The sequence below is a fragment of the Cyprinodon variegatus genome, unplaced genomic scaffold, assembly GCF_000732505.1.
Source record: "Cyprinodon variegatus isolate N-32 unplaced genomic scaffold, C_variegatus-1.0 Scaffold388, whole genome shotgun sequence".
NCBI lineage: Eukaryota > Metazoa > Chordata > Actinopteri > Cyprinodontiformes > Cyprinodontidae > Cyprinodon > Cyprinodon variegatus.
In genome coordinates, this window is record NW_015150841.1 from 442,070 (window position 1) to 466,885 (window position 24,816).

At 36.3% G+C, this 24,816-nt stretch overlaps 1 protein-coding gene across 1 annotated transcript in view; it reads left to right on the plus strand.

Annotated features, from left to right (window-relative positions):
* Positions 1–24,816, plus strand: part of cpne2 (copine II) — a 60,964-nt gene that overhangs the window by 27,128 nt on the left and 9,020 nt on the right. The window contains exons 10-14 of the mRNA XM_015387213.1: positions 1,666–1,725; positions 13,801–13,934; positions 17,280–17,334; positions 17,676–17,727; positions 22,371–22,504. Of these exons, the coding sequence (XP_015242699.1) occupies positions 1,666–1,725; positions 13,801–13,934; positions 17,280–17,334; positions 17,676–17,727; positions 22,371–22,504 (435 nt within the window). The remainder of the gene's footprint in view (positions 1–1,665; positions 1,726–13,800; positions 13,935–17,279; positions 17,335–17,675; positions 17,728–22,370; positions 22,505–24,816) is intronic.

Sequence of the window (24,816 nt, forward strand, 5' to 3'; positions counted from 1 at the left end):
ATAGGTGGGAGGATAAATGTATGATACACTACTTATGGAGCATCTTTGTTTACTTCCTCTGTTGGCTTAATTTCCATTCATCGAGTTTATTGCAGGGTCAAAGGTCAACTGCACCTACTGTAACTATGGTCCTTACAGAAATTGCTTGCAGACCAGGTTTCTGATAAACAACACCATCTTATTGCTTGCTACTGTTCACCAAATCTGTAAACAGTGATTTCAATCCAGACCTACACCAATCCCCAACTCTAATTAGTCAGTCTCTGCTTGGTTTCTCTCAAACTTCACTGCAAAGCCAGTTTCTGCGAGTTTGTGGCACACTGATGCCATGACTTTAACTTTTAACTGTTTTAAAGGAAAGCTAATCGGCTGGATGCCTTGACAGGAAAATTTTTTCCTCCAAGCAGCCAGTCCGGTCAGTTAGCAGTCAGTATCAGCAGCTTAAATATTTTCTGTCAAACTGATCTCTGTGTTTTTAGTCATAATCATTCAAATTACAATCAATGTAAACAGAAGTTTGACCTTAATATCTACAGTGGAGTCTTCAGTGATATCCCAGTTTAATTAGTTTAATTAGCTACTGTAGTTGTGGACTCACCACTATGTCAACATCGCCATCAGCGTCATCCAGTCAGTAGAGATCAAGCAGAGGGTGTGTAATTGATGGTCATTTCAGTAATAATTGTACTAATAGATGATACATAGTTGGTAAGTGATGATAAGCTGGTGGACATGTTGGAGTAGAAGAAATGTATTCTTTGGTGAGAAGTGCTTAAAGCAAATAATGAGATGAGATCAGGAGCATCTGTCATTAAATGACCAATTGATCTATGCGAAATATTGGCTTAAAATCAATGTTTGGAAGCCAGACTACCAATTAAGTAGACGTTTTTTTTTATATGTAATAACCTTAAACTAACCCTGTTTTAAATTATTGACCAAATGAGAAAAAAAAAAAAATTTGTAAAGTAGGGCCTTATGGAAAAAAAAAATTATTACCACCTTAGTGTCAGTTTATGTGGAAAAATAGACTTGAAATATATAGGAAATATGTATACCAAATAAAATCTTTATTTAACCTTATCTTAATATAATGTTAAAATGTTAATCTTTAGATGAACTGAAACAATAGAGCCTTGAGGAAAAATATTGCCTAAAAAATTCATTTATTTTACTTTTTACACACATGCTTGCCCCAATCTTCACACGTCATAAACCTGCCTGCCAATAACTAATTAGAGCCGCAGCTCGAAGTGCCGCAGACGACACACAAAGCTGAAACATGAAGTCTTCAGCTGCCTATTAAAACAGCATTAAAGCTGTTTGCATGACAGGCTCTTATAATTGAATATTTTCCTTTACCCTGGCTGTTTTAATCATGAACAAGGATTTGTTTAAAAAAACCACAACAAATGAAGAAATATGCTAATATAGTGATATTATTTACTGCCTTCAGCAATGATTGGAGTGATAATGGTGAAACCAGGGGGAGCTTTTGTTGTTACTGGGGTGGGACTTAAGCTCAAAACAATATTTTATTTTATTTTATTGAAATTAGATTTTAACACAGAATGAAGCTTTGCATCAAAAGAGAAACCACATCTTTGTCACAAGTTAAGAGAACATTTTTTTTTTAAATAAATCTGTTTCCTCCTCTTATTTCAGATTGCCCACGATTACACCTTTCTGGATTACATACTGGGAGGATGCCAGCTCATGTTCACAGTGAGTACTATATAATGCCAGCATGCTCTTAGCTTTTGTTCCCTTTTCAGTTGCTCTGCTCTGGATGAGATCTAGATTTTTTATTTCCCTGGTTTGCAGCTGGATTGTACTCATTTACATACAGAGGATGGCAGTACTGAATAAAGGAATGATTGCACAAGGGGAGAGATTAGATAACGCTGAAGACCAGAATATGCCATAAAAGATATAGATAAGAAGTTATTACAACAATCATTGAGATGGATGTCAGCTTGACATTTCTCTAATCAGCAGTCATTGATGCGAGGAGGATTGGGCCAAAAAAGGTCATTGCTACAGAAGCTCGCTGTTTACAGAGTGTTGTACGCAAGCATATTTATTTAAAGTTAATGCAGGGAAATGCACATAGGCAACATGGAGCCATGATGAGAGGGACAGGGAGTGGACTGTGGTCAGATTCCACACATGAATTCATTAAGGAACTAAATGTTTTTCTTTTTTGATATCCAATTGATCAGAGGGAAAAGTGAAGAGGCAAAAAATTCACATAGGTGAATGTTGTGTATGATGGTTTTGTTTGGGAAACCACATCATCTGCTGTTGTTAGTGAACCTTCATTTACAAAATCCAAGTCAACACAACCATCCCTCAGGAAATTTTAACTAAGTGGTAGTAAAGTGGTCATTCACGATAATTTAACAGATAATGTAAAATGTGTGTGTTATTTTTACATTGGGGACAAAAAAAAGGTGAGAGGAAACATCCTTTGTTATTGTCTAGATGTATTTACTTTGCATTTTCTTCTTTCTTCCCTTAAATAATGCTCTATGTTTTCAAAGCAGGAAGAAAACCAATCTAGTTGAAGCAACATCTGGATCATTTGGTGTGCTACATTCTTTTGGGATTTCTCTTTCTGGTTACCTACTGTGCTGAAATAGAAAACGGCAGGATTTAATTTTGATTACCCTTTGTTTTCTGCTGCTGTTTCGTCCAGTTCCAGATATTTGTAGTAATAACAAATATTTTGCTCTCATTACTGTCACCTTTTTTATATGATGGAGGACCCCAACATAAAAAACAGTAATATGAATATAAACCTTTGTTACACACTTTAGAGCCAACAGGTGCCTGGAGAAAATCTGTGGTTAAGAGTTTTGCACATACAGAAGTGGAAGAGATGGGTATGTTTTAAATCTCCAACTCAATTTTATTATCACACAAAAATGATCCAATATAATAAAATTTTTTTATATATATTAATCTTAATTTAATTAAAGGAAAACGGGAACCAAATCAATCTACTGTAACTCTGTGATAATAAGTTTTCTCCCCGAATCATAGATTAGTATATATATATACGTGTATATACATATACATATATACAAAAACATATTTATTAGGTATATGTAATATGTTTTCTTTAAATAAGGGGCCATTTGAACTCTCCCCACCAAACATAAAATGGTTTCACCAGGACAATGGCGGGCTGCAACTTTTAAAGTTTGTTTAGCTGGAAACTAAGAATGTCAGGTTTTCAGAAGTCCGGCACACAGAGAAGACTTAGTGTGGCTGCAATTCTCTCCCTCCACCTTTTTTTGCATATGCAAGCTTGTAAAATGAGACCCCAAGAAAAGCTATGTATTTCTTAAGCTGTTGGACTTTAGCAAGCCACAGTCAGAGCAACAATGGGGAAATCATGGAACAGTAGGGAACCTTCCCTGCAACTTACCAAAATGACTCCTATGACGCACCCATGGGAGAGCTTGAAGATATGACTACTGAACCAAAATATGTGAGGCTATATCTACTTCATATTACACCTTTATAGATCTGTTCAAAGAGAAATATCAAAACACATAGTCATGAAAAAATTTAATCCCTTGCTGCAAAGATAAACTACTTAAAAGAAGTTCATCTTGTATTTTCTTTCCATGACTTTAAAAAAGATTATGATTGTCTAGATGTGTTCTGGAAATATCCTGTGGACTGATACAGATAGAACCTTTTCTAAGCTGTGCATCTTTAATTTCGCAATAATTTTCCCCATAGACCCAGAATGATCTGCATGGACTTCTCCTCATAAAAGAAAATAGTCTTGAAATTTCAGGTTGTTTTCTCAGGTTATCACAAAACAGGCCTAAATCGGACGTAACTGGAAGCTTGCTGCTTAGTCATTTCTGACATCTTGCACTAGAACAGGTTATCAGGCTATATCTCTTAAATAAACTCAGTTAAGTGTGACAAAAATGCTGGAAGGTACAGTATTGTTTAGAGACTAAAACTGCCTCTCTATCTTCCCAGTTTTGCAGGTTCTACATGTCTTAACAATAAATAAACTAAATTGTAAATTCTTTGCAGCTCAAATGTGAAAAACCAAAATAATACAATTATACAAGACAAGAAATTAGTTTGATGAATTTCTATGTACTGTAAGGATGTAATGTATTTGATTTAACTGAAAGAGAAAAGAGCAACATATGTTGTTATATGTGATAACAGAATGATTGCAGGACAGAAAAATTGCTCTGCCTTTTTGGGCATTATTTGGAGAAGTACCATTCAGTTCCATTAGAAACGAAAAATGGCAGTCATATCAGCATCTGACAGTCACCCAAAACAGTCTAAATGGGTGAACAGAGATAATATTAGCCATTAAAGGTATTAGTCAATAAAGGTATACAAAAACAAGCTGCAGGTCATTGGACAAATAGATTGAGCGGTTAGCAGAGGCCTGATTAGGTTTACAACAACAACGCTTGCCTCATTAATGCAACCAGGGAAAGATTTGTGGCTGTTTTCATTTTAAACCTCAACCCCGAGGCCTTGAAGTGACACACACAGTTTAATGAAAAGTGTATGTGACAACTGATGAGTTTATTTAAAAAATGAATACATAAAAACTCACCATCTGCTTAAAACACAATTTCTGTCCTTATAAAATCAGCCCTATGTTAACTATTAATGTTGATATTAAGGCACAAATTGGGTAACTGAGATTTCATCAAATTTGTCTTAAAAAAAAATCGCTCAGGTTAAGAATTGTCATTTTTCTATGATGTAGTTTTAGAGCTAATCTTTCTTAAGGCACAGACTGAATTTACAAGGTTTAATTCACACTTAATGTGTTCACTGAGGATACAGAGCACAGCGGCGTAATAAATTGCTTTATAATGACGTTAACATGAGGAAATCTCTGCATGGGACTCGTAGCTATAAAGTCCCAGTTTAATTTAGTTTAAATAACTCAGTGATGCAATTTAAAGCTGCCAGGATGGCTTAAAGTTCTTTTTTTTTAGGGAACATAAGGTTAAAAAAAATCCCTATTTCTGATCTTAAGAGGATATTTTAGAATGTGTCTGTTGATTACAGGAAAATATGTATAGAGTCCCTCTACAAAGTTTCAGTGTCTTTATTGACTTGGGAGAATGATTTTACCTCCTCATACTAATTAACAACTTTCAGCAAGAAAGTTCTGTTAAAAATATTTTACTCTTAGTTAAATAATAATTGACTAAAAACAATTTTATTCTGATGAAATCTGACTTTAAGTTCCTTATTCCTCTTCAAAATGGAGCAATATCACCGCAACTTATAAAAAAAACATATATTTGTTGAAATACCCTTTTTTCTTAGGAAATAGACTTAAAAACTTTCAACTTTAACAAGTAGAAATTCAGCTCAAAGGTTTATGGAGTTAGCACATACAGTAAAGACTGAACCAAGTAGATGTTGAAAAGGCTTTTTCTCTGTCCTGCCAACATGAATGGGAACATTTTGGAGTTTGCTTATATTTGCTGGGACATATCTAGAACAATGTGTTTTAGTCAGAAGAGACTAAAATTGAATTTTTCAGTAACAAACACTTCAGACGGATCTAGTGTTTCAGCCATTGCATAGGAGATGAAGTGTGATGCTGGGGGCCTGTTTCTTTTCCAGAGCCTTTAGGTAACTTTTTAGAGTGTACAGAATAAAATCTTTCAAATACCTTTAATACATTTAATGAATTGAATAAATTGGTCAATTTTGAGAGACAGAGATCTATAAACCATTGTATTGAGTTCAGGTACCATAAAAGACAATATTTAATTCTTAGTCGAAACAACAACAACAACAGGGTTTGGGTCACTTTCTAGTTAAACATTAACTATAGTTTGACAAGATGGATGTTCTTTAGGTAGATGTCACTGAATACTTGGAGTCCTTTATGGTTGATTTAAAATACTTTTAGCGTTTCAATATTTCAGCAAAAATCTTCTATAATTGAAGATAAGGAAAAATAATCTTCCTCTGCACAAACTACCTGTACATCTCTTTGGACAGTCGTATCTAGAGCGATGGTGCAAAGCAAGCAGTCAAAGGTTTTACAGAGTAAGACCACAAACAGCAGGACTATTTCAAAACTGGTAGGAAAAAATAATTTCTTTATGTAGGATTTTTTTTTTTCCTCCACTGACTGGAGAAAATTTTATTTAAATATTTTTTTATACAAATCTTCACCACAGGTATGGACATCACTGTAAAATAAAATAAGTAGTCTTTTTCCATCTCGTTGCTTCATGTTTCAACCATTTAGACTCTTGATCTTCTGTGTCCAGTCAAACTGAAGTGTATTTTTAGGAGAGCACACTGCAGATTTTCTGGTTGGTGAGCAGCGCTGACTACCCTGTGTTAAAACCCTGGCATGCTTAAGTTGCATCCACAAGCATAGACAATGACTGCTTCTCTTTGGTGATGCCTGTTTTTGCCACTTTGTTGTTGGAAGAGAGCCTTTAAAGCCGAGAGATAGTTTTTGTTGCCATAGTGACGAACTCTGCTGCTGACAAATGGAAAATTATTATTTTTTTAAAGAGAAGTAGGAGCAGATGATGTAATTGGATGGATGCAGCACATAAGTATTAATACCCCCTGAGCCTTCTCGTATTTAATTGTTTTCTATTGGATTTCATAAAGCAAGCTCTCACAACGCAATAATAATCTTTGTTCTTCCAACTGTGTGTATTCCAATGAGTTTTCTTCTCTGCATGTAATCCACTCCTTTGGAAGCAATGGATTTCCACTGTACAGTGCCTCAGGTGCATTGTGAGCCTAAGGGTCTTACTCAGGGACTCAGAGTCATAGTCCGGGGGATTTGAACTTGAAGCCTTTCTGTGATACAAGCACCTAGGAAATCATACATTGTGATTTCTGGATTTTTATTTTATTTTTTTAGATTTTGTCTCTTACAGTGGACATGCATCTAGGATGAAAATTTCAGACCCCTCCATGCTTTCTTATTCAGAAAACTTGCAAAATAGCAGGGTGTTCAACCACTTATTTTACTCGCTGTATATACTGCTAAAAAATATACAGCATACTAAAAAAAACACAATGTAATTTCAATAAAATCAAGCTGTCCATTTAGGAAGCATCACTGATTGACAATCAATTGCACATGCTATTGTGCAAATGTAATAGACAACAGGTGGAAATTATTGGCAGTTAACAAGACACACTCAATAAAGGTGTTTCTGCAGGTGAGGACCACGGACCACTTCTCAGTACCTATCTTCTCTGGCTGATGTTTTGTTCACTTTTGAATGTTAATTGTGTTTTCACACTCATGGCAGCATGAGACAGACTCTACAACCCAATGGGCTCTATGCACAGCTCCACTACTTCCTGAATTTAAGGCAGCTGCTTTGTTTCCTGTCTTTCATTACTGGACGAACTGATTAATCCAGGTGTGTCTGGCCAGTTACTTAGGTCATACACACCTGGATTAATCAGTGCATCCAATCATGAAAGACAGGAAACAAAGGAGCAGCCTTAAATTCAGGAAGTAGTGGAGCTGTGCATAGAGCCTATTGGCAGTGGATCTGCCTCAAGAGGTTGCAAAAATACTCCAGATGGTTAGGGTAGATTTTGTTACCAGTAGTTAATTGTCTACGTTTTTAGATTTGATTCAAATTCCTTAGCTTTCATCTAAGGTAGAAGAAATGTTTGCATATATAGAAGTGTTCAGAGCATAGCACTCTGTAGGTATGTGTGCACAATTAACAGCAGTAGACAAGCACTGAGTCACAAGAGATAAACAGCAAGAAGACTTGCATTTATCTGTCTCATGAACTTCCCAAATTAAATTTGTAAGCTGTCCATGAAGAAAATACCTGCAGCTAATTTGATATATTTACTTTATAATGATGTTTTAATAGCATGTACAGGATTCAGTTTGGTGGATAGCAAAAAAAAAAAAAAAAAGTCCATGCTATTAATTTAAAAATAACCTCTACATGTAAAGTAGCCAATGAACTGATTTATAACTGGAAAATCCTATCAAACTTACATTGTTTTATAATAGCAGCAAAAGCAACATGAAAATATCTAATAAAATGCACCGCAAGATTTTGGGCCATACTGCAGGGATCTTTCGCCTGACTCTCTAAGAGTTTCTTTGTTTTTTGTTGTCCAGTCCAGTGCACCTCTGATTACTCAAGGACTGATTTTTTTGTTTTGTTTTTTTTTTTTTTGTTATCCAAGCTGTTCACAGTGATACCATTAGCTGTGAGAAAGTTATAAAAAGTCTGTCAGCTCAGAGCAGGCCGATAAGGACATGGTTTGAGCCTCACTCTCTGTTTTCATTCTTGCAAGTATCTTTTAAAGTGCTACTTTGAATATTTCCCTGACCTCCTTTGTTAATTGAATTTATTCATGTCCATATTTTATTTTTCATTTATAAAGCAGATATAAAACCTGCTGCTTTGTGCTGTTAAATGTGTTACAAACAATGCAGAAATACAAAGCTTGAGTAATAGAAACAATTACCACTTCTTTAACAGGGTTTTTAATCAGGTGCCACTTCACCCTTACCCATCTGATAACCAATGCATTTAGAGATAAAATGACTTTAATAGCAGGAAGCCTTTATGCTCTCTATTCTGCTCAGCGTTCGATAACTTTTAAAACCAGAAGATTCCTGAATCCTCCACCTTTCTAAAGCTCCAAGGTTCAGTGCCGTTCAATGCCTCTACTTGAATTTGGGCAACTACATTTAAAAAGAAACACTCGTTAAAAGAAGTTTAAAAGAAAAAATAAAGAAAAACTGGATTGACATTAAGACTTTAATTATTCTCCTCTAAATTTGAGCCTTTTATCGAAGCTGACAATACTTAGTTTTACACCGTGCATGCTTATCAGGATATCGTTCTGTGAGTAGAAACATGTTCATCACTGTCTTCTGTTGTCATGCAAACTCCCAAATTACAGTTTTTTTGCAGCCTTGCATGCATCTAGATACAAACCTAAACCTGTGCAGGTATTTGACCAAACTCCAACACTTGTGCATCTTTGTTAAATATGTTCACAGAATATCTTCAAGCAGATTTCTTTTTTTTTTTTTTTTGCATGTTTTTAGCTGCTAATGCAAACTGACACAAATATTGATTTGCTGTCAACAATCACTTACAGAAATCCAGTCACCAGTGACTTTTTAGTGTTATAACCAAAAACAGACACCCTACATACAGGAAAAGTCCAGAAGCACCTGAAGCCACCCAAGAAGAGAGAGCTGTTCTGTGTTCAATCAATCTCCATGAGACTTTAATCCTAATCTCAAGAAGGGGGATGCATTCCTCTCCTTTTTGGCCTGGGAGCTTGAGGAGAGGGCATCATTCCTTTGCAGCACAACACAAAAAACAACCTGCTTTGGTTGAGAGGCTTTTCCTGAAAGGCTTGTTTTAAATAAATTAGGATATTATTCATTTGGAATGCCTATTATCTGTCATAGCTTTATTGACAAATGGTGGATTTTCTTCAGAGGGGAGAGTGAAGAAAGAATGTGGTGAAACAATTCCCATCATGGATGCTTCAAGACAATATTTCTTGCATTATTTTCATCTAAAATTATTTCCTTACATATTTTATGCCCCATATTTAAAAAAATGAATAAAAAGATTACCTGTCACTTGAGATGGGACTTCATTCTGTGGGTACCTTGGTGGCTTATTTACTCACCAGCATCAGTATGGAGCTAGATTGGTCTCAATTTTCACAAATACAAATTGAGACCAAATACAGGACAAGATCCACACACGCACAGGACAAGATCCACACACACACACACACAGGACAAGATCCACACACACACGCACAGGACAAGATCCACATACGCACAGAAGAAGATCCACCCATACACAGGACAAGATCCACACACGCACAGGACAAGATCCACACATGCACAGGACAAGATCCACACACATACAGGAGAAGATCCACCCATGCACAGGACAAGATCCACACACACATAGGACAAGATCAACACACGCACAGGACAGTTCACGCCAGCACACAATATCCACACATGCACAGCACAAGATTCACCAAAGTACATAAACATAAACAATTATAAATTAAAATACAAAGTACCAGTGGTCTTTAAACTTCACTGCATTTGTGTGTGGATTTTTGAGACTCCCCCGACATGCGTTGACATACAAATGCATTTGCACTTAAAGCAATCACTAGAGGAATTATCCTACACAGTAGTTTTTACTTCTCACTTGAACTATCTCTAGGTTTTCATGTTTTGTGTTGTTTTTACAGTTTTTTGTGTTTATTTGGGTTCTATAAACAGGAAAAATGTATAATCTTTACTAAGTTAAAACGTGTTTGGATCATTGGTCTAAGCCCAATATCCAAACCATAAATGACACTGGATTTGAGTTCTGTTCTCAGCCACTTTTTTAAACTATAACCTACTGAAACCTTGATATACCATAATACACCTCTTTGAATATTCTGAAAAAAAGATTTAAAACAATCCACTGGACTTTGTTTCCAAGTTTGAAGATGTTTCGCTTCTCATCCAGGAAGATTTTTCAATTCAAAATGTCAGGAATGGCGTTGAGTTTGAGGTTTTATACTGCAGCCCATCAAAACCTTGTTTTTGTTTTGAAAACATGCAAACTGATACAGACGAAGGGGTCCACCCCTTTGGAATGGGGGTTGTTTGGCTTCCTTTGTTAGCCTCCAATACCCCGTCTAAGTGTCTGAAAGGGGAATCGTTAAATGGGATTGTTGGCCTGGCTAAACCTGAAGGTCCTCCGCCCTGCTGCACAGGGGCTGGGGTGGCAATGATAGCGGGAAGGGATCAACTCAATTGTTGCATTGTAGGTTTTTAAAAGCTGAAATCGGAGTTTTCTTTGTCCAAAATGTGAACATTCTGGTTCTCAAAAGAATGTCCTTTGTCCATAAGGTGTAGATGTACCTCCGAGTCTTGTCCTGAGGAGGTCGCTCTTCTGTGTTGGGCCATGCGTTTGTGGAGAGGTTGTTTGGTTTCGCTAATATAAATATCAGAGCATTCCTCACTAAATTTAACTACATACACCACTCTGCTCATATTTGGTCTGGGGGTTTTATCCTTAGGAAGCACTACTATAGTCCGGTCTTGAATAGTTGAATATTGTGCATTTTGTCAAGCTTAATATTAGCCTGCTGCTTTATGTATTTGTATTTTAAGCATCTGACTATCACTTCAAGGTCATTTGAAGGAAGTCAAGTTTATCACTTCATCCAATTTATGAAACGCTGCAACATTACTAGTAGTCACAACCATGTAACTTTACCTGTAAGGACAGTAGAAAATGTTTTAAAGATTAGAAAATCTTAAATTATATGAATTAATGATTAGGAATTAATTTGAAAATGGATTCGGGATTGAAAAAAACCCCTCAATTTTAACCCAGCCCTGCTGTGGGCAGTGAAGCTGTTATTCCTACAATTTCCTTGCAATATTAGGTTTGAGCATTGGTTATTTTATTTTCTTCTTAAATATCCAAACAGATACTTATTTTACAGGATGGAATTGTTGGTGCACAGGCAAGGTGGAGACTTCAGCATGATAATAATAGCAAGCCTATGTTAAAACAGTTGTAGAATTAATACAATGATCTAAAATTAAATTAAAAGTCCGATCACATTCAGAATATCGTTATCTCCCTTTTATCTCCTCTTTATTTCATCTTTTCTCCTTTTTTTCTGTTCCTTTTCCTTTCCTGTTCTGCTTACATTGTAGGTGTCCGTAAAATCTGTAATACTCCCTGCATGAAATATAATAAAGCTATTTATGTGCATAAATCAAGCGGAACTCTATGGCGATAGCCCTACTCCTCCACTTGTGAAAGTAAAATCTGTTGGACCCTCTTTTTGGCATCAAGACAATTATTCTTATTGCCACATCGTCAGACAGGACACTGTAAAAAAAAAAGAAAAAAAAGAAAAAGAATTCAAACTTCTGAAAGTACTTTAAATATAAAATTATTACATACCGTTCAATAAATGATAAGTGTTTTTAATTAAGAGTCATTTTCATTTGAATGTGCTTTACTGGAGACATCCATGTTCATCAAAGAGTACTACTGTCACCTACCGGTTTGTGACGTCACGGTGCGGTATCAGCTTTTGATGAAGTCCCAGTGCTGTATCTGGTGTTTGTCACAACGCGCTATTATACAGGTCATCTTGAAAACATTCTTCTTCGAAATGTTGGCCACATATTTCGTGTTTTTTCCCTGGCCAGGAGTTCGATGGCAAATCCTCCCTCTTCAAGTTGGCAATCCAACAACGAACCCGTCTATTCAGGATCATGAATCGGAAAGGTGAAATAACAAATATAAATGATGTAATGCAAAATCCAACTGCCATGCATGTGGGCATTGTCAGCTTAACTATAGGTCTCGCAAATTTCAATGGCGAAGTCTGTTGAAGTATAAAATAATGTTGTTAATGTTAATGTTGTTGATTGCAGATATGTCTAGTAGTTCTCCTTGATTTTGCTTGTAAAGCGGGGAGAATGGCCCTAGGCTTACTGCACCGTGACATCACTGCCGGAAGATGTCAGGAGTGAGGTGTTACTATATTTTGGCAAAAATGGCCGCTCCCAGACTCAGTGATCGTTACAAAAATTTCTATTTTATTTTTTTTAACTTATTAACATTAAATTCCTTAAATCACCGTGAACGTATTAGTTTTAGGTGTAGATAATGATCCATTGATTGTTCCTAGCTTTCACAAGGCCTGAAATTCAATTCTATTGAATAGAATAATAAATTATGTGTTTGTCACCATATGTATAATTATGACCCCAAGTGGTTTCTTGAGATTAATCAGGTTCCATTTGTGGAAAGTTTTTTTCTTTCTCCTTCATTTCAATGTTTGTGTTTTTCTGGTCTGATTTTCTAAAAGTGTCATGGAAAAGTGTTCATGTTTGTTCATGGATTCATGGATTAAGCATGTTTCTTCATGCAATCTCTAACAGACGCCAAGCTCTTAACATCAGTGTGAGGGATCAGACCATCTGCTGCAGGACTCACTCTTCTTTGTGCTGCTAACAAATATGTGCCTGGCAGCAAATTTGAACGCAATATCATGATAAATGTATAGTGTTTGGATAAGTTGAAGTTTATTGCTGATTTTGACCCGCTCCTCCTTACCTTGTTTAACTGTTATACACTAATAAAATATCTACTTTTTGATTGGTTCTGTTTGTTTCTAATTACTTTACTCCTGATGTTTTTATATTTATATAAGATATTTTTTTCTAGATTTAAATGGTTCACATCAGAAAAAACATTAATCTTTTAAAGACCAGGTAACTATGCTTGTCATGATTTTATCTAAAGCTCGGACCCACATGCAGTGAAGCCAAACACAAAAACTGGGATCCTGACAATGCTGATATATAGATTTTGCTATTTTTTTTCTTTTGTACTTTACTCTTACATGTCTTCCATCTTTTTCTGATTGATTCAAAAGACAGATTTTGCCTCGAAACCTAGCCAAATAAAAGAAAATGGGACAGGCTAATTACCTTTATGCAGAGGAAGTGGAGGCTGTTGCACAAGTTTTTTAAATCAAGTTGAAGAAAATCTGCACAAGCAAATAACTGTAATGCATTTTCTTATTTTGTCTCTCTGAGAAAAAAATTTAGAGAAAGGATACCTGCCCTTATATGTCTACATGCTGGATATAAGAACTCATCTGTCCAACAATGCTTGTGTAAAATGACAACTTTGCAGATCGCCATGAAATTTGTCTAACTTGCCGTAACTAATGTCCCCCCAGGTTGGTATAGACTTTACAGCTTCTAACGGGAACCCCAGAGAGCCATCCTCTCTCCACTACATCAACCCACTGGGCAGCAACGAGTATCTCTCTGCCATTTTAGCTGTTGGCCAAATCATTCAGGACTACGACACGTGAGTGTTGACCTCAGATTTTCTTTCCGGTTACAGGTGTTGTCAAGAGTTTTCATGAATTGATGTTAAACACGATTGTCTTTAATTATCCTTACAGTACTGTGTAAAAAAGTAATTTCATTCATTTAAGAAAAAAGGTATGTAAACCAACATAGACCCATGTGAAAAGTAAATACCTGCTTCATGTAATAACTAGGCCCGAGCAGTGAAGCGCTGCAAAGGCCTATTGTAATTGGTATTGTTTTTGTAGCAGCAATAACTACTACAACATTTTGAGATAACGGTGGTAGTCTTCAACATCACCACGAAGAAATTTTGCCTCACTCTTCCTGACAAAAATGTTTAGGTTTAGTCATGTTGAAGGGTTTTCTGTTACGAATGGCAGATTAACAATCGCACTACAGATTGTGAATTTGATTCAATTCAAGACTGTGTCTCTGTTCTTATTGCAAAGTGGCTCTGCTGTGCATCATTCTCCTGTTGCAAAACCCAAAATGGGATGTATTCTGTTCAAACCGCAGAATCCTTTCCCTAATTTTTTGTTGACAATCAAGATATATTTTTGTAAAAGTGAGACAGAGCTTTATAATCCTGAACTCTGACCTTAGCCGTGGTATGTGAGGTCTGGGTGGTTTTACATTAAGAGCCCCTGGTTAAGCTTTCCATGTGTTGTAGAATTATTTTGTAGCCTCTTTTTCACTGAAAGGCACTGCCTTTAAAATCCCAGGTTTTGTATTACCTGGCTAATGTTCCACTTCCATTATCTGAAAGGCCCTTGGATAATCATGCAAATTGACTTGTGATTTGGTTGCCAAAAAATGTGAACAACCCCACATAATGGAGTGCCATCATAAACAACGTAACACACTGTAGGTGCGCACACATGGGTTTCAGTACGAACGTACTGCATCCCCCTGCTGAAGACATAGTAAGAACATGTAAGAACAGGCCACTTATTCTGACTACAGTCCATGTCCGAGAGCCTTTCCTTGTTAACAGCCTCCAGCACCAATGGCACAAAGTCATTTGTGGCTCTGGTGGCCATGTATGTGAGCCTGTGTCCCTGGGTCGCATCGAGCTGGACATACCAGTGGCTTGTCTGGTGTTCTGATTGTTGGTGTCATTCAGCCTGTTTTTTCCCCGCTTTGTTTTCTTTAGCTTGTCCCACATCTGCTTTGTGGTGGGGAAAACATTTATTTCAGCCATACGGACTGCAATCATGGCCATCATTGTGCATCGCCAACTAAAACTTCCTCTAAAAGCACCACTAAAAGCGTCTCAAACTCATCATCCATCCAACGATTGTAGCTTCTTCTCTCATGCCCCATCATGCATTTAAGAAATTATTTGGGTAATTCTGTATCAGAAAGCAAAGTATGATTTGCAAAGCCTGCAGCTTTTTTAAAAGCTTTGAGCGGCAGTGGAATAGGGGCTTTTGCTAGGAAGGTTAAACTGCTACATGTTTCCTCCAGTTGTTGGTTAATCCACATTGTTTTGCTGCCATCCCAGTCTTAGCAATTAAAATACATTGCAAAGCAAGGCTTTCTAGGAAAAAAATGTAGTAGATGATGATTATGGTGATTAATTTTAGGCCCTGTTTATTTGGATCAATTTCCTTCAGTAAATAAATAAAAAATCCTTTGAGAATTGTTTTTATCTAGTTGGATTATAGTCATCCAATATAAATGGGTTTGTTCATTTAAAACATTTTGCTTGACAAAAAGGAAAAACCAGTGAAATTGGTAATGTAGATTTAATGGTACTTTCGTTCATTTATGAAATCGAGTGATTATAAAGAGTGTCATTTGAAATGAGTTTTAAAAACAAGAATTTCCATTAGAAGTTATGATTTTCTCTCAATCAAACTGGGTCAAAATAATAAATCCAAAAAAGCTCCCAGATCCTTTAATATGTGGTGAGTTCCTTGCAGTTTTAGTGCCTTATGATTGACATCTAAATGGATATTTTAAAACACTTCTTTTAAAGGATATCTGAAACACATTTAAGTTGAGTCTACACATTTCTAAGATGATTGAGGTCTAAGATTTGAGAACAGTTAATGCTAGGCTGCTTTAACCACTTTAAAACAAATTTGATGACATTGAGAATATTTATCTGAGAACATCCCATTATGCTGTAGGTGTTCTGGTGAAACAAGTTTTATAATAGAATAGAAATCCTTTAATCATGTAAGACAATAAAACAAGCAGAGAGAAAAAAACTTACAGATACATCAGAAAATAATATAAAACAAATCAAAGTTTATCTGTATAACAGAAGGTAGAAACATAGATTCAGAATAAAAAAGGCAAAATAAGGTAAAGTTAAGAAATTTTTAAAAGAACCAAAGCTAAAACAGCCCTAGCTGACAAGGCTTTAACCCAGGGCGAATCCTCGCTCACTGGGTCATTGGCAGGTTGTCCTGTTATCTTGACAAAACTACTTTATACTATTCTCAACACTGCTTATTCTTTTTTAATCAGAGCTTTGTGGTGCCCTATCAAAGATTTTCACCTTATTGTCCTAAAGCCACTTTGGCACTGACTTGGTGATATACTGAGGTTTATTGTCCATTTGGACGACTGAGCTATACCTTTCTTGTTAACGTCCTTAATAGTTGCAATGCACCTCCACCGTACACAATCGGCAAGGTACCTCTATGTTTTTTACGATTGTAGGCCTCAAATTTGCTTTAGTCAATATATTCTCTATAGTCCTTTGCTTTTTTTGTAGGCTAAAACGCAGCGTCTCACCATAACATGAAACACATCTTTTCACTGAACAGTATGAGCACTTGAACCTGCCATGCTGTTTGTTTTTACGTCAGCTTATTTGAACATAGCTTGTTCAGGTAGTTGGAAAATTAACCTAAGCATGAACTTGTGGAGGTCCACAGTTCTTTTCCTAATGTCTTGAGGGATTTAATTTCATTTTCATTTTACTTTGATATCAAATAGTTAAAGATGTATAGCAAAGATTCTGTCTTAAAATATATTCACAATGGTACTTTAGACCAACTTAGATGTTGTAAATCTTCTCTGTAATCTACTGTAAATTTACTCAGTAGCTGATGACGACAAGCTTCTATATCTGGGCTTTTTTTTAAATGGCTTTAAAGGCACAACAATATAAATATAAATAAATTCTGAACTTGAAGCAATAATATTTATCATAGTTTTACATGTATTTTGGCAAAATAGTATATAAATAATTTGCTATACAAAATATGATAAATGGAGTTGCTGCCTTTGTCATTATCCAGTGTTTATTTCATGAACAAAAAAGAGTAAAAAGAAAAAAAAAATAAACTAATGTTCTGATCTGTTGTCATGGTTTCCTCCTCAGTGACAAAATGTTTCCTGCGCTTGGATTTGGAGCTCAACTCCCACCAGACTGGAAGGTACACACGTGTGGATTGTGATGGATTTTTTACGTATGTGTGTTAAAGACAAACATGCACGAGCAACGAGGGCGGTATAGCAGCAATGCATTTACAGCTGAAACAACCTGGTTCCAGACATGCACCTCACACACACAGATAAAACTGTACACATTCTACATGCATATTCAGACTATTACACAACTGTCAACCGATCTGTGTTGCCATGGCGCTGAGATGAAAAGGACAAAGAAGCCATAGACAGAGACAGGATGGGAGGGAGCTGAAAGTGTGGGTTTCTTAGCAATAATCTCCAGTTTGATGAAAATGTACATCAGTTGATGTTCATCTTGTTTCTGCAGGTTTCCCATGAATTTGCCATCAACTTCAATCCCACTAATCCCTTCTGTTTTGGTGAGTTTTTTCCTTTTATGTGACCCTGAGGCATCTTTAGATAATACATTTCTACCTGCTCTATATCAGAATGTGGAGAAAAAACTTATAATAAGTAAATCTTTTTACCATTACATTTAAATCACATTTACAAAACATTTCAACCTTCCAGCAATACTCTGAAAGCATTTGTTTGTAATCTATCTTTGTTCATTTTCCTAGCAAATAAATGTGGATTCCGACTAAACAAGAATACTAACAGTCTAGTATTGAACTTTCCTACATCAGTGAAATCATTTCAAAAGAAAACAGGAAAAACACTGTGATTAAATAAATAATGAATATAATGTAAGCAGGGAAAAGGAACCCCAAGAATCACTGAAACAAAACTGACATTTTGACATCACTAAGTCTTCATAACGCGTCAACTCAACTTTAGTCACATCTAGAGATGCACTGATCGGATTCCTGGATTGGATTTTTGCTCTGACATTGACTAATTAGCGGATAAGATATCGGTGATTTGATATCGTAAATCCAATTCAGTACACTTTACATTAAGTGTTATTTGTTTCTTTTTGCTGCTTATTTGTTAATAGATAATATAATGTAAATATATATCTATGTTAAATTGTCTATCTTTTTAACAACCTTTTTCACTTATATGACAAAATACATGGTTCATTCGTTCAACAGATGAATCGGATTGCTATCAGATGTCGGCTGATTTACTCATCCCAGGTATCGGTAATGAAATGGATAAAAAAATAAACATAATCGGTGCATCTCTAGTCACATCCCTGCTAGATTTAGCCTATCTGAATGGTTCTTCATTGGACTGAAATCTGGTGTCTGTAAAGATCACCGGACTACAATAAACTGTTTGGTTGATACTAGATTAAGATAAGTAATGTAATATAATACTAAAAAAATCAGAAGATGGATGTACTGCAGTTATAAAAGGATAGGGAAGGTCAGTTGGTTGACTGAATGTGTAAACGATGCTGATTTGACTATAATGGCCTAGCCCAGGGGTCGGCAACCCGTGGCTCCGGAGCCGCATGCAGCTCTTTAGCGTTCCCCTTGTGGCTCCCTGGAGCTTTTTCAAAAATTAATGAAAATCGTTTTTTTGTTTTTGTTTTTTTGTTTTAATGTGGTGTGCAGGAGGTCAAACAAAAAATAATTATGTTTTCCAATGCTGTAAACATTTGTATAATAAATAAATTTAAACAATAATTTGCGTCATAGCCATAGAGATCAGTGGTCATAACTTGGAATCAGCACTGCGCAGTGACAGGCAAACAAAGCTGCTGGAGTGTCTCGGACCATGGATCCCAAAGGGGAAAAAAGGAAGATAGCTGATGAGAAAAGAGGATTCAAAGAATGGACCGAATCATTTTCTTTCATTATCAATGTGGAAGGATTGCCTGCATTTTTGCTTGGTAATGAGAGGTTGGCAAAAAATAAAAATAAAAATTTAGAAAGGCATTTCCAGGGAAGGCTAAATATGCAGCCGATCAACAAGCTGGGAGGAAGAGAAAAGGTGTGATTGCAGAACTTCTGGATAAATTGCTCTGTTGCTCCCAACAGAAACACTACCACCATAGAAATATTTCTTTATTGTGTTTCTATCATTTCATCAATGCAACAAAACTTAAACTGTGCGGTGAACGGCGGTTAAGCGGCGCGCGATGACACAGCGTGCGATGGTTGCGTTCACTGCTCGTCCCTCACCTCATGCTGCTATGTGACATTTGCTTGAGGATAAACATTTAACCATGAATGCTTATTATATATTTAAGCCAACAAAGTCCTTTTCTATAGTTGGATAATACGCTTAGAGCCCGTGTTGCCATAAGAGGCTTATATAATACTTTTACATTTTTGCGGCTCCGGACAGATTTATTTATTGTTTTTTTGGTCCAATAGGGCTCTTTGAGCAGTTTGGGTTGCCAACCCCTGGCCTAGCCTGTGCAGAAACAATACACCATCAGCAGCTTGGACTACTGACATAAAGCAGCATTTGTGTTTTTATCTGGTTTGAACTATATTCTAATCATCTGAATGTTGCCGCAGAGATTAAGACTCTTGGCGACATCTTCTCAATCTGTTATTGTCTAGTTTTAATCAGTTTTTATAAATCCAAACCTCAGTTTCCTGTTTTTAACTGACAGAGGCTTCCTGTTGTTTTAGTCTTTCTGTTTCAGTGTTATTTTGCATAAACTTTTTGTAACAATCATTTGAATCATTTTTTTGTTCTAATGTGTCAGAACTTTCACATCTATTAGTCATTTTCATCCTATCCAATTCAGTAGCAGTTTATCAGATAATTTTTCTCTATCGGACTCTTTTCTATAAAACTGAGTGTTTTTTCTTTTAAATCCCCAAAAATCTTTTTTTATTTCCTCATGTTACCCCTCAGCAATTCCTAACACCATGTCTATTGCTAAGTGCAGCCAGCTACTGCCATGTGATGAGTAGGATCCAGATATAAAAAGTCATGTTCATGATATCTTAAAAAATGTTGTCATAATTGTTAGTTATTACAAACTACATTTTTTTGTATTGATGCTGCGCTTCTATTTATGGTTTTGTTTGATAGTTTTTAAAATGTGACATTTAAATGTGTTACACTAAAGATAGTAATTTGCTGATGTATTCCTTTTAGCCTTCAAAAATGTTATTAAAATATACGTATTTAATGAGAGTTCAGCATAAGAAAATGTTGGGCTGATAATAGACATATGTGCTGATTTGAAGCCAGCCATGTTTAAAGGTCAGGACCTTCACTTTGGTGTTCTTCAGAACAGAAATACAGTTTGTTAGATCCCCCTCCTCCAAAGCTGCCCTTTTATAAAGATGTCAGTAAAATTCTTAAATAAAGGATGCAGTCTTTTACTTAAGATTTGAAAAAGTAAAATGTATATAGCATACATTTTATTTGATGCATTTTATGTTCATTTTTAAATCTCAGTGTATTTCAAAAAGAAAATGTCATCAAAGATATTATGTTACATTCAAATAAACACGTGTGTTCCTGTTGACAGTAAATACTCCCTTTCATTTTGCACCACTGCATAAGAGCAACTTCATTTTAACATAAAGAAACCTCCAGCAGTAACAGGCTCACTGCAACTGGCCTTTTGCTGAGGCCGACCGAGTGTTAAACGAGACAGAAGAAGATATGCAACAGAAATATAGAAGCACTGATCCATAAATACTTTCCTTGTTAGAAAAGGTAATGGTAAGGTAGCTCCATTAGTGGCTCTGTATAGGAAAGAAACACTTAAGCAAAAGAGCTCTGAGCCAGTTTTCAATAATAATAAACTTATAATAATTGAACCTTAATGATGTCACATTGGAGAAATTTACCTCTGCATTTAAGTCATCCCCTAGGGAAGCAGTGGGCTGCCATCATGGGGATCCCATGGAGCAGTGTGGAGTTAAGCGTCTTACTCAACGACCTAGAGTGGCAGTCTGTGGGAGTAGGGCTCGAACTCAGAAACTCAGGATTCCAAGACCTATGCCTTAACCACTAGGCCGCCACTCTCCAAAAAAATTCATGCCAAGGTGGTGAAAGAGAGCAAATACCCAAGTCACAGTAAAAGTGGAGCCCATAGCTATGTCTAGGTCAAAAATGGGACTAAACACAAAAAAATAGGCCTAACTCTATCATCTATAATGGAAGTAGTTGATGGCAGCAGCCCAGCTGATATTCTTCTCAGGATGGTGCCACAGCTAAAGAGCAACAGACCAGATGAAGCTACTGTGATGAGAAAAAGCAGTGAAAACATAAACTATAGGTGTAAATAACAAATAAAGCAGAATGATAAAAAGTGGTCCCTGTGTCTTCCAGCAGTCTAAGCCTATAGCAGCATAAGCATAGAGATAGCTCAGAATAACCTCAGCCACTCTAACTCTAAGCTTGATCAAAAAGGAAGATTTTCAGCCTAGTATTAAAAGTAGACAGGGCGTCTGCCTCACGGACTAAATCTGGTAGCTTTTTCCTGAGCAAAACCCTCAACCCCACACTGCTCCCCGGGGGGCTACACATTGGTAGCCCACTGCTCCCCAAAGGGATGTGTCAAAATGCAGATAATGAATTTCCCCATTGTGGGACAATAAGGGATGTATGTATAGTTATAATGTAATATAAAGCCATTTACATTACATTATAACTAAATGTTCTAACCCCCATTCTTCTCTCTAGGAACCACTAGTAAACCTGCACTTTGGGAGCAAAGTGCTCTGTTAGGAACATAAGGAATGATCAGATCTCTGATATAGAACAACTGGTTACCATAGTTATTTAGGTCTTTGTACGTGAGAAGGAGGATTTTATCTATTTTTGATTTTACAGGACGACAGTGAAGGGAAGAAAAAATAGGAGAGTTATGATCTCTTTTTAATTATGATCAGAACTCTGGCTGCAGCATTTTGGATCAGATGAAGGCTCTTTTTCAAAAATGGCAATGACTGTTTAAATTTAGCTCAGAATAGCAGTTATATTTCCAGAGGAGTTTTTATTTAATTTTCTCATGAATAATCTTTGTTTTCAAAAACACAAAGTGACTACCAACCCTATTATAAGCCTCTTTATTTGTTGTGGGTATTTTCCACATTTCTAAGTCTCTTGTTTGCCCTTTGTCTCTCTACTTTTTCAGGTGTGGAGGGCATTGCCCAGGCTTACTCTGCCTGTCTCCCTCTTATTCGCTTTTATGGGCCTACAAACTTTGCTCCAATCATCAACCATGTCGCTCGCTTTGCCGCTCAGGCGCTTCAGCAGGAGAAAGCAGCGGTAGGTACCTATTGTTTTGTATTAGCAAATGTACAAATACTCAGGACGGATTTTAGGATTAATTCTGTGTATCTGCTGTAGAAGAAAGACTCTGCTTCCTGCAGAGAGGTGTATTTCCCGACTGCTTGTGAAACTAGAAACATGAATATCTCTAAACATGGCCAAACACCTTTCCAGTCTGACAGTTTTCTTCTCTGTCAACACACTTGTGTATTAACCAGCTACCTTCTGACTGATTAAAAAAAGAATTGCATTCTTTGTTTTCAAAATTAGATTAATGTTTTATGTTCTATGTATGGAGAACGGTTTGGCTGAATGGTGCATTTCTGCAAATTTTTCATCAGCAACATGAATTTTCAATTTTGACTTTGACCAAATAATTACATCACTACCTTGCTATTTTTTTTACACTTACTTATGATGAAATAACCTCAGGGCTACATCCTATACTTAAACTAAAAAAATGTATTAAGGAATAAGCAGTAAGCCTTTAAATACACTTCCCGTTTGACATCAGTACATATTTAATGCATGCATTGACTTCAGTCATTGATCATTTCTTTTAAGGGGCAAAAGTTCTTGGAATGCAGTGCTAAAATTATTGAGCTGACAAGAAGACCATGTTTCCTCTCTGGAAACACATCAAGCGTGTCTAAGCATGTTTTTTTTCATATGATCAAGGAAAAAAGTATATGATTTTCTGATATTTTTTATTAGCTGGTGTGACTGCTTACTGGGTGAATTTAGATGTCTTGATAAAGGTCAGGTTGATATCTGACATCCACCGTCAATTTCCGTAATTCCATTTATTTTAAAAAAATCAACTTCTGTGACTTCATTTTAATAGAAAATCCCTGTAGCTACTTCTAAAGTGTTTTCTAATAGGTTTTTGCTTTACAAACATTATTATTATTGATTATGTATTTAGTCTGTCACTAATCTCTGCAGTAAGTTTAAAAAGTATTTTGTTTGTCTGTGTTCCTTTATCTCATTCTTCATGGTTGAATTTTCGCTGCACTTATAACTCATTTTAAACAGACTTTTCTTCTCCAATCCACTGAATACAGAATTATGAGAGCCATAAATGCATTTTGTATAAACCTCTCTTTTGTAACTTTCTTGCTTTGTTTCTTTTGTTTTTTATTTAATCTGATAACCAGACAGGTTTTGCCTAAGGCCGAATCACATTAAAGAAAAGCAAACATGACACTGTTTTGTTTACTAGCCAGGAACAGTAAAGCTGTCAGTAGTGCACTTTTGTTAGTGGAGTACCAATTTAGCCACTCTCATTGCTTTGGGGACAAACAAGTCTGTGCATCTGTTATCTCCGGCTCTGGGCGTATGAATTGAAGTGGCTGTCCTATCCTGTTCTTTGTTATATTGCTGTGCAGCTGAGACACTGACTAGGCTTTTTATATATATTTTTAGCCAAACAGCAGGATTAGGAAGCATCATTTTTTGTCCAAGATTCATGGGATGATTAAATCTGTCAGTCGAAGTGTGCCCAAGGCTTCACTCCCATATGAAACACAAAAGACCAACATGTAACCTAACTGTGTGATACATCTGCTCAGGTTCAGCTCAGGATGGATTGTTACACATAGTTATATGCTCTGATACATGATCTCTAGCATATCTGCATTCATGAAAGACTGCAGAAATAGCTGCCTGTGGGGTCAAGCATCTTGCCTCAAAGCAGGTAGAACAAGGGTGTCTCATCTTAGGTCTGCCAGGGCTGGTGTCATTCATGTTGTAAATGTCTCCATGGTCCAACAAAGCTAATTATAATGTGTTAACTTTTTGCCTGTAATCGTATTGATAACCACAAGGAATATAACAAATAATAGTAATCACTCAACATGTTCATATCATTGCACGCCTGCTGTATGTAGGGGAGTTCTTGTATGGGGTGCCTCATATTTACCTGTGTAAAAGAAGATCATTTGCTGCTGCAGCATCTGTAGGTAAATCATGGGTTTTTGACAACCTGACTCATCAGGAATAGGGTTAAAGCTATTCACAGCTCCCTCCCTCTCCCACTAGGTGGTGTAGCTACTGTTCCTTCAGCTATTAACTTGCAAACTGTATCCTCTGGTATTTTCTGGAAATTTCCTTCCTTCTGTTTTTGTGCATAGCAACCAGGGTGTGTCTCAGCCACACCTGATGTAAACTAATTATTTCTAAAAATGTCACACAGAAGCCAAGCAACAAATAGAGAGGAAATTAAAAATAAAGTCCTGGGTGTCAGGCCCTGGTGGAATAGGTAAACCTACATGGAGAATTATAATATTATGATGGATGGATGGATGGAT